Consider the following 11,359-nt stretch of genomic DNA (forward strand, 5'->3'; position numbering starts at 1 on the left):
CGTCCTATAGTAAAAGAGGCTATGTTAAAACCAGTGGGAATGGATCATGCCCACTAATGGTGAGAAGAGCAAGGCAAAGGACCTACCATATCGACGTTGATAAGCGCCATGGCTGTGGTCTGAGTAAATAGCAGCTGCTGGAATTGCGGCTGGGGGGGTCAGTCTGCAGATGTCAGAGGCCCCGATCTAAGTCAAAGGAAGTCAAAATGACTGGTAAGAATTAATCTGTGCAAAGGCCGTGACTATGCGAAAGACTTAATCAAGCTTTGTGTACAGTGGGCGGCCAAGACTAGGAGTTTGAGGTGAAGAGCACTAATGGCTGGTCTCAAAAGTAAAAAGTGGGTGAGAGTTATAGAGTAAAGAAGAGGCAAGTTATTAGCGACCTCCTGTCAAGCTATTGGCTTGGGAAGCCTTCGACTCAACCCCCTCGTATCTCTGAGTGCCACACAGCTCCAAGAAGAAATCAGGTTTCTCATGAAGATGCTTTGCCAGACACCCGTAGGATCAGTCAACTCAATCCGATTGATAATTGGACAAAGTCTGAGAGCATTATGTTTAAAAGCAGAAGTAATTGGAGTTTGCTCTTTACTCTCACTGGTCAAGTCTGTCAAAAACCTGGGCTTTTAGTTTCAGGCCAATTTATCTCACGGCCCAGATCAATGCAGTGCTCACTTTCTACATAACCTCATATGCAATACTCCAGGCCCTTCTTTCCAGCCAACGCCATGACCAGAGTGGCAGTCCAGGAGTCTGGGTTAGATTGTGGTAATACACTCAACCTCAGCATCCCTGGCTCCCTACTGGAAGACCTTCAGGTGAGCCAGGGTGTGTTCTACCATCTCCACTCTGCTGGTTGAGTGTCACCAGCGGCTTATCGAGAAAAGCATCCAATCAGCACCCCGGGACCCACCTTTCAACCTTCAAAGGAGCAAAGAGTGCTCTGTGTCCTACCGGCATTAACCTATGAACTACGCGTGTGAGCTGTTCAAAGGTTGGCAGGGATTACCTTTAAGCTAGCAGAGCTTTAAAAGCCCAAATGCTGCCAATTTCAGACTTGAGAATGTGGGGTACAGTGTGTGCGTGTGTGTCATATATTATACAATTATGTTTTTCAGATACTAGATTCTGATACTGAAAATATATATTATGCCAGTTTACAAATATGGGGTGTTTGTGGTACAGTTTGAGAATATTAGCCCTTTGAATACTTGGCAGAGTACTACATTAGTAATTGATCTGGAAGTGTGTTGCTCTATTCGTTTATTTAAAATGGATTCCAAGACACCCGCAGGCCGGTGCTGGGAGTAACAAGACATTATAAATATTTCATGGAGGGGTAAAGCCTCAATTATCTTTTGGTCTGCGTGAGTTCCAGGAGGATAGCTCAGTGGCAACATGCTCAGCTTGGAAGCAAGATACAGGTTAAATCCCCGGGTCCGGGCTTAGAGACCTCTGGGTAATCATATCATAAGTCATTGCATATTGTTTTATACATTAAGGATGATTAGAACATTTTTCTTGCTTATTGTTTCACAGTTCTTTTGTGATGCAGCTGAAGATTAGCGCGAGAAACTTACTGTCCTCTTCCACGTCCCAACATTGTGTATTGGGGTCTCCATATTTCACGTCTTGCCGCCTGGCTCTCCTTAAGACAAAACAATGTACATTTGTCATTCATTTGTTTCCAAAGATAAGGAAAATGTGTTATACATATTAATACCATACTTTTGGCAACTCAGTACTTTACATGAAACACATCAAAGTGCCTCCCTGAGATTAATGGGTGTGTAAAGTTATTAGCACCCCACGGATGAGAGCACGGGTGCTAATGGTGTTTTATGTTTTTGGAATTCAATTTTGCATTAAACAAGCAGACCAAATTCCCTTAAAAAAAATTAACAACAAAGATGGGGACCATGGACATATAAAAATGAGTCTCTTTTCTATGTCTATGTTGGTGGCTCAAACAGACCAGCAAGTGAAGGAGCGGAATGTACATTGATTGGGGAAGTCTAACAGGTGGACACAAGGGGTGACGGAAGCATGTGGGTTTGAGGGGTGACATTTGTAGCAGTGCACAACTATTGCTCTTTGTTTTGCAGTTCAAATCAACGTGAGATCAAATACAATAATGTCAGAGGCCTGTGAGTGTTCACAACTTATAAGGGTGCAGAAAAATCCATCTTGAAAGTACTGTTGGTACAGTCATCCTGTGTTCTGTTAACCTACAAAGCAACTTCTACTGAAGCATCAACACGAGCATTTCACCGGAGCCTGTGACCTTTTCTTCTACGTCCTTGGAGAACGTATAGTGTGCTGGGATGCAAACACCAGTGCAAAAGGAGCAATACACATCCATAACAAACACATTCAAGATGCCTGGCCTCATCTAAATGAACACTTATGCACATTTGCAATATGTTCTTGGTTCAGCCAAATGTATGATCGATTATTGCAAAGCTCTGCGGATTACAGCGGGGGTGTTTGAGTAACACTCCCTAAGCATTGTTAGGACTAGCTCGCGAGCGACAGCAAGCATGAGTACTGTTTTAATATCGGCTGACCTTCTCGTCGTCTTAATGGCTAGTGACAACTATGGCTGGTTGGAGAGTAACCATGCTGAGAATTGTGATAAGAAAATGTGTTATTCCAACTTGTAGTCCTCTAGGGGTTAATAATTTGAGCTACATGCAATCAATTTCTAATTGCCTTTAAGAGCCCAGTTTAACTATAATCAGAAACAATTCTGACCTCGTTTGCCTTTTTGTATTTTGACAAATAGTTACAATAAAAGTGGGAAGTTAAAAGGATGTGATGGGGGTCTCCCAGTCTGGACTGGATGTCGCTGCACCAGCTCGCGCTGATTCACTGCCTGCTCACATGTTGAATCATAAACCTGTGCTGAATGCTCTACAAACCAAGGCAAGCTATTTAGGCCTAAACTCGTATTAATTATTTACTACTGAGGTTGACAAATATTGGGTGGCCATCTTTCGGCTTTAAAAAAGTAGGGGTGATATTTCTCAAAGAAATCATGGCGAGGCGTAGTGCCACTGTAGTGCCGAGGCGTAAGACCACTGTACTGCTGAGGCGTAATGCCACTGTAGTACATAGGCATAGTGCCACTGTAGTGCCGAGGCGTAGTGCCACTGAGCAAGCTGCATGTTATTAAGCTCTGTCCACTAAAACACTTAGGACTTGATTTACAAACATGTTTTCAGTGGGACTTTCCCGCGTTACAGCGTGTTAGTTAATCAGACCCTCGGTGTATCTTTATTTTGCCTACACAATCTGGGTCAACATGAAGAGACAAAATGTGCAGCTCATGGTTTGCAAACCCTGCTTTGTAACATGACAGAACATGTGTTCTGTGTGTATTGAGAATGCATTGAATCACGTCATTTTCACATGATAACTGCAATAATTTAAATAATTAAACAATGTGCTATTTAAAAAGAAAAAAATAGGGGTCATAAACAAAGAAAGAATAGGTTTTTGGTTGCACTGTATTATGCAACTGAAAACATGAGTTTAAAGTAAATGTCCTGGGGGAAATTAATAGAATACAGTTAGTATGTGGATTAGATGACACTATTAAAAGAATATTCCTGGAGTGTAATTTGGCGGTTTTCTATTTTAACATTTGGCCAATCCACGAGTAGACTTTTTTTTCCCAATTGAACTTAGCAGGCTCTTTGGCTCTTTCATTTTCAGAAGGAGAAGTCGTGAGCGGAAAGCAGATGGGAAATTAGCCCTGGAGTCCTCAGAGACATGGGGTGACTGTTTTCTTTGCTTCTAGACTGGCTGCACCTTTAATCCCGGGGAATATGTCGCACTAGCCTCGGATTGACGCGTGAAAGGTAACTTTTGCCAAATCCATGACAGTACATGGAAAGAAAACCTCGAGGGTACTTTTCAGTTTTTGATGGTTCGGTGGCTCCATTTTGGGAGGACAGAGAAGTGCGGTTTTGGAGAGGAGATCCAGATTACAGTCAAGGATTGACGCTGCACTCTTTATTTATTTATTTGTTGTATTTGTTGATAGCGCCCAGACCCAGAGGTTTCGCTGCTAATTCTTGGAATCAATGGCGAGTCAGTAGGGCATGGCCTGGCCAAGCACCTCCAAACATCGAACGTAATGATTTTTACTCCTACAAGTCGGGATTGTCTGGTGCATTGGATGGCAGATAGGAATCCAAACCAAGGCTTTGAAATGCTTTGCCTTTTCTTTTATCCAAGGCTTTATTTGTATTTATTAATTTGGATTATTGGATATTTGTAAGGCTCCTATACAACAAATAGTGTTTCAAGGCACCACAAGACAAACAAGGGGGGGAGACAAGGGAGAAAGATAACAACGGTCCTACTGGCCCTTGGGACATTTGGATCATTCAAGTGCAGTAACAAAAAGTGCAGGGGGGGGGGTTGTGCCAATCTATGCAAAATGCGAAGTGCTAGGATGGAAGGGAAGTGCAGGGTAAGAGGAGAGAGTGCAAGTGATAATGGGGTGCAGGTGGGGGCAAAGGGGCTTGGAGAGTGCTAAGGTGTAGCCAGGAAGTGCATGTTGTTATGGGGGGCAGAGGGGCGAGGGTCGACATGCTAAGTGCAGGGAGGGGGGTGGACTGGGCAGGGGGGCTGGTGCCCTGAAGGACTCTGAGGGGAACAGGCAGCCTGCCATTGTGGCAGACAGGGGTGTTAACAGAAGAGGGGGAGAGGGAAGGAAGAAGAGAAAAAGAACGTCTTGAGGTGCTTCCGTAATTTAAGGAGATCCGGCTCAAGCCTGAGAGGGGCAGGGAGACCATTCCAGAGGGAGGCTCCTGTGGAGGTGAGAGATCTACCCCCCGCTCCATGCTTAGCGAAGCATCTGATCTGCAGAGAGTTGAAGCTAGAAGACAGAAGGATTGTAGCAGGGGCGTATTTAAGGAGAGAGAGTTGGATGTAGCGGGATCCCAAGCCCCAGAAAGCCTTGTGGAGGATGCAGAGGGATTTGAACTTGATCCTCACGGAAAACGGGAGGCAGTGGAGATATTTTAAGGCTGGAGAGATGTGGTCCCTGGGTTTGAGACCAAGGATAAGTCTTGCAGTTCTATTCTGGATTAGTTTGAGGGGGTACAAGGGAGGATGAAGGAACATTGACGAAGAGGCGGTTGCAGTAGTCCAGCCTAGAGAGAACCAGAGCTCTGGAGACATTGAGTTTGTGGGGCAAGGAGAGGAAAGGAAGATTAACTCTGAGGAGGTGCAGCTGATAGTGGGCCTTCTTATCAAGATCGGCAATATGAGGAGAGAAGAGAGAGCCATTTGTTTGCCTCACAAGAGGGGGAGGGGACTCATCGAGGGCAGCCAGAGGCGAGCTGGGATCCCAATAACAAACATATCAGTCTTACTGGCATTAAGGCAGAGATCATTGGCAGCGCACCATGCCTGAATGGCAGTCAGACAGTCATGGATGAGAGAGGAGGAAGAGGAGGCAGTAGAGGGAAGCTTGAAGGATTGCTGCGTGTTGTCTGCATAACACTGGAAGTGAGGAGGGAAGGAGGCGATCAGGTGGCACAATCTATTGTTTTAGAATGTTTCTAGGTAACTAACCTATGGCCCTTTACATTGAAAGGGTTTACAGGGAATGGGAGACCCTCATCTGTATACCAGCTGGCCAATCCCCACAGCACTACTCTTAGTATCATTTTAAAGTTTACTCTGCCACAATTTTAGATGCCTGCACACATTGTTGTAGGTTAGTCAGAATGTCTAGACGTGACTAGGAAAGGGTGGCTGCTAGGACAATATGGACTAAAGTATTGCTACTTGCGGGAACTGCACATTGTTCGACTGTACTAGTTTTAATGCTCATTTATTAACTCTGCTAGACAATGCATATACACAAAGTCTACACAGAGTGACAGCATTATTGGTATTCGTCTATTGGTGTATAATCATGCACTGTGCTGCACGCGTAAATACCTGCTGTCACTGATAACATGTATAGGGGACATATTGATCAACACCTAATGTAACCTATTCCCATGAGGTATTAAGACCTTGGTCCTAGAAGCTCGAGGAGAGGACCAATCAGAATATCGCACCCCAATAGCAATCCTTTTGGTGCTTGTGGCAAGTGGTTACTTTTGCACTAAGTGCAGAAGTGCATCTCTTTCCAGAGCCGTGCAGCGGGTGCGACACTGTCTCTGCCACAAAACCTGCCACAGTACCAAGTGGGCATGTGCAATGGTCTTTGGGGATGAGGTGAGGCTGCGGAAAGCAGGCTATGATAACAATGTTGCCAACCTAACACAAAACATGCCCCATTCTTATCAGAACATGGAACACCCTAGCGCCGATTCCAAAGCCCGCGCCGTCTCCCACCTCCCGAGATACACATGGCCGTGGTTCAGATCTTCACCACACCTCTCTGCACTTCTCTCGGTATGCAGTGATATAATCGTGCAAAAATGTCACCTGTACAAAAAATCACTGCAAAAATGCTGTGGTTGGACCCGTTAAAGGTGTACCACATTAAACCATTTAAGGAGAGCAGTGGTTGCAGGGGTGTCCCCCGCTCCTGTTAAATGGTATAATGGCTATGGGGGTTGCAGGGGTGTCCTCTGCTTCCTTTACATGGATTGAGGTGGCAAAACCACAGCGTTTCTGCCGCAATATTGTGTGTCTGTGGCCATTTTTGCAGCGATTTTAACACATGGAACCCTTCTCTCACACTCTCCCCCAGGCATCTGCAGGTCCAGGTGCATTTCAGGAAGTCAGTGTAGAAACAACTGCATGAGATCACTCGCATGTTTTGATATGAGCAAAACCCTAGCACCGTTATATTGCTGCGCTCATGTATCCATCGCACAACTACTTCCTGCTCTGCCACTTGTTACAAATACTCAGACAAATAGAAAGTTCCTGAAGTTCTGTCCCAGGTACTTGGCAAGTCTTACCTTTTTGAAGTTGGCACATATCGAGAGCAGAAATGTCCGTCCCATGCGCAGTAGGGGTCCCGTGCCAGACAGCAGTCCGTGCACGCACTGCCATACGCATCACACCTGTGTAAAGCGAGCTGCACAAATCCATCCTTCGAAGTGATGTAGAGCATTTGCTGTGAAGAAAAAGGACACACACTTCTACTTTATATGTTTAACAGCTTCCCCTATAACATTCCCGCCGTAGCACGATTGGAACGATATGAGTAGTTTGACCTATAAATCTTGATCTACTGTCCATTTGACCTCATTTTATTACCTCATTCTTTTGGACCTACTGGAGAGGGTGTCCCCCAATCCCCACTTAATGCGGGGGAGAGCCTCATGCCCCCTGACTTCCCCCCACCTCAACCAATTCCCTTACCCCACACCACAACTATTTTTTCATTAAAGTGTACCATTTGACCTACTGAATTAGGTCAAAAAGATGCGGTCGAATGGGAGTAGGTCAGGCTGGCATTAGGGCATCTATGCCAATACCGGATGGGAACAAGGACATTGTTTCCACTTTTGGAAAAGCCATGGAGCGCCAGTGTGAGTTGCATTGTCATGGTGTGCATGTTCAGCTTTGCCATATACATAGTATGTGTGTGCATATGGGCCAAGTGCACCCTGCGAGGAGTGAATCTGAGTGTTCTTGAATATAGACGCTGGCATGTGCCATGCCATGTGCCGATGGAGGCGCCGTTTCTCACCCTCTAACCAGGATAGGTCAGGTGGGCGTGTGCGTTCTCTGGTGATGAGGTACTGGCGAGCTGACGCTTTCCCCGATACAGTATGCGCACGGCACGGGCGCACACACCAGAGTTGGGGTTTTCATTGGCTGCCATTGCGTTGTCATAGCTGCATTTACAAACATGCTTTGAGTCGTCTCAGGTATTCTCACCATGGTTTGCTTCCATTTTAATGTGTGTCTATTAGATGGTGCTGTAAAACCGATTGGCGTGGGGCGTGAAGGTAGGAGAGAAATGTGAGGTGAGAACGACACAGACTGCGGCTGCTTGGCTTTCTGTCCTCCCATTGGCCATGCTGTTCCTATAGCCACTCCCACGCCCTACCTGTCCATCCACAGCCAAGCCACACTCCTTGGATGACAATGTCCTGTGTAAACTGCCACCTTAAAGGTAATGTTGTAATTGCAGCTTGAAAACAGCTCTTGGTGTAATACAACTATATTAACCAAGTGTGCCTCATACACTTTATGTGTGTCAACATGTGTTTCCTTCAAGATGTTTCTTGCACTGAAGTCTTGTTCAAAAATAACATTGATAAAGCCAGCTAGTTTGGCTTCCATACAGGCAGTGTCTAGACACATCTATCATATACTCACAAACACAGATCCTTTGCCAGATGCTGCAATCTTACAGCCAGGTAGTATCGTCGTTTCAGTGTCTGACTTATGCCCAACCCAATACTGGACAAAAGCCAGCACTGTTGCCTTTGCCGAAGCGTATTTGAAGTTCCTTGAGCAATTTTCGGCAGTGACATGGCACCTACTGGTAACTCACACACACCACTGGGAGGCAAGAGTGCACTTCTGCTAACAAGCACTGCACTCTAGGATTAGAGAAGGAATAGATGCTTGCACATGGGCCAGCCCTGGACTGGTGACATGTGGCTGTTTCCCCTGGAAGTTCGGAATGGAATGCTGAGAAGGACCTCTCCACCCTAGCCAACACTGCCCTCATGTGGCCAAATGACATATTTGCAGCCTTTTGTAAAATATGAATAGTGTGTGTTTCTGTTCTTTGGTGTGTTTACCGACCCCCCGGTCTTCTAGAAGTGCTCGTAATGCGGCAGAGCAGCAAAATATGATGTTGTATCGGGGGTCTATTGCTTGACCCCTTTGAGAAGCTGGTGGCTGCTTGTAGTGAACTCGAACACCCCCCTGCAGCGCCACGAGGCTGTGCGGATGACAGAGGTGGGCTAGAACAATAGCAACAGCGACCCTATTTTCCACTGAATTAAACAATTCAACGTGCCCCCCCCCCTTCATTGACTCGTGTTATATCAGTTCCACTGTCCCACAGCCCCCAGCGCGCACTAATGAATTCTGTCTGAAGATGTTCCTTTGGCTAACGTTTATCTAACATCGATGCCTTCAAAACAACAACATTCTAGTGTTATTGTAGTCATATCAAAATGCGCATTTTATTTTATGTATCATAACTAAAAAAAAAAAATATCCGCGCACATAAAATAAATAAATACACGTCTGACATATGACATGTATTAGCGGCGGGGAGTGAGCCATGCACTTTACCTGCTTGACTGATATCTCCATGTTGGAAATTGAAGATGGCGGCTGTAAGAAGAGAAAGACACAGGCAAGGTAAGTCACTGCCCGGGGCATCACTGTATATGGTATAATGCACCCTGGAGGCTATGCTATAGTGACATGGAAAGGGACAGAGCAGTGGCTTGCAATATCCTTGCTAGAAAGGGGTATTGTATGACTTATAACACACAGCCACCCGTCACCCCTTTCACCCTGGTCTCTCGCCTACTCGCATGCATGCCATGTAACTTGGTACATATAATCAATAACATTATGTGTTCCATTGAAAAGAAAATTCAACGCGTATATGCAGCGTGTACTGTGTTTCAAGACACCATGGTGAGCAGTTTAGTGCAAGGCATTTAGAAGTTCCTCTGTGGGTTTCCAGCTCACAGATCCGTCCTTGCTCCCCTTTGCGAGCTTCCACCGGCGCCCACAATACACATTCTACCATAAACCTTAGAAATGAAGGGCTGTCATGTGCCCGTGGAGGCTACTTTGCAACGAAGGAGTGTGAACAGTTAGATATTACTTCAAGTGTTCTAGGTCAGCTTGAGTTCTGTTCTGGGCGGGCATTAGCAGCAGACAGTGTGAGCTCATAGCCACTGTAACAAGTTATTACAGCGGATTTGATGGCTGTCGAGTCCCCGGATCACCTCTACACTCTAATGAATAGTGCTTTCTTGTTTGCTGGCGATACTGCAGGTTGTCATGTATTCTGCCGCCTCCCTGTGGTCCCCCCCAACACAGGAATTGCTTCTACCACCCTCTGCCCACCCACCCTTTCTCCCCAGAAACTCACTATGACAAGACTCGCCGATGTTTAAACTATTCGAGAGGGCAATAGTAACGGCAAGTTAGGTACAAAGACCAGTGGAATGAAAGATAGACACAGAGGTCTAGAGCGATAGAAAGACAGAGAGCTAGATAGATACACAAACCGACAGGAGAAGAGATAGAGAGGTAGAAAGACAGAGAGCTAGATAGATACACAAACCGACAGGAGAAGAGATAGAGAGGTAGAAAGACAGAGAGCTAGATAGATACACAGACCGACAGAAGAGATAGAGAGGTAGAAAGACAGAGAGCTAGATAGATACACAAACCGACAGGAGAAGAGATAGAGAGGTAGAAAGACAGAGAGCTAGATAGATACACAAACCGACAGGAGAAGAGATAGAGAGGTAGAAAGAAAGAGAGCTAGATAGATACACAGACCGACAGGAGAAGAGATAGAGAGGTAGAAAGACAGAGAGCTACAAAGATACACAGACCGACAGGAACAGAGATAGAGAGGTAGAAATACAGAGAGCTAGATAGATACACAAACCGACAGGAGAAGATATAGAGAGGTAGAAAGACAGAGAGCTAGATAGATACACAGACCGCTAGGAGAAGAGATAGAGCGATAGAAAGACAGAACTAGATAGATACACAGACCGACAGGAAAAGAGATAAAGAGGTAGAAAGACAGAGAGCTACAAAGATACACAGACCGACAGGAAAATAGATAGAGGTGCAGAAAGACAGGGAGCTAGATAGATACACAGACCGACAGGAGAAGAGATAGAGAGGTAGAAAGACAGAGAGCTAGATAGATACACAGACCGACAGGAGAAGAGATAAAGAGGTAGAAAGACAGAGAGCTAGATAGATACACAAACCAACACAGAGAGCTAGATAGATACACAAACCAACAGGAGAAGAGATAGAGAGGTAGAAAGACAGAGAGCTAGATAGATACACAGACCGACAGGAAAAGAGATAGACAGGTAGAAAGACAGAGAGCTAGATAGATACACAGATTGACAGGAGAAGAGATAGATAGGTAGAAAGACAGAGAGCTAGATAGATACACAGACCGACAGGAGAAGAGATATAGAGGTAGAAAGACAGAGAGCTAGATAGATACAAAAAACGACAGAAGAAGAGATAGAGTGGTAGAAGACAGAGAGCTAGATAGATACACAGACCGACAGGAGAAGAGATAGAGAGGTAGAAAGACAGAGAGCTAGATAGATACACAGAACGACAGGAAAAGAGATAGAGAGGTAGAAAGACAGAGAGCTAGAAAGATACACAAACCGATAGGAGAAGAGATAGA

At 45.4% G+C, this 11,359-nt stretch overlaps 1 protein-coding gene across 2 annotated transcripts in view; it reads right to left on the minus strand.

Annotated features, from left to right (window-relative positions):
- Nucleotides 1-11,359, minus strand: part of SEMA3D (semaphorin 3D) — a 378,418-nt gene that overhangs the window by 34,769 nt on the left and 332,290 nt on the right. For both annotated transcript variants that reach the window (XM_069627821.1, XM_069627822.1), the window contains exons 14-16: nt 9,241-9,282; nt 6,936-7,093; nt 1,578-1,645 (exon numbers count right to left, since the gene is read on the minus strand). In XM_069627821.1, the coding sequence (XP_069483922.1) occupies nt 1,578-1,645; nt 6,936-7,093; nt 9,241-9,282 (268 nt within the window). The remainder of the gene's footprint in view (nt 1-1,577; nt 1,646-6,935; nt 7,094-9,240; nt 9,283-11,359) is intronic.

The sequence above is a fragment of the Ambystoma mexicanum genome, chromosome 12 (assembly GCF_040938575.1).
Source record: "Ambystoma mexicanum isolate Mex_15411 chromosome 12, UKY_AmexF1_1, whole genome shotgun sequence".
NCBI lineage: Eukaryota > Metazoa > Chordata > Amphibia > Caudata > Ambystomatidae > Ambystoma > Ambystoma mexicanum.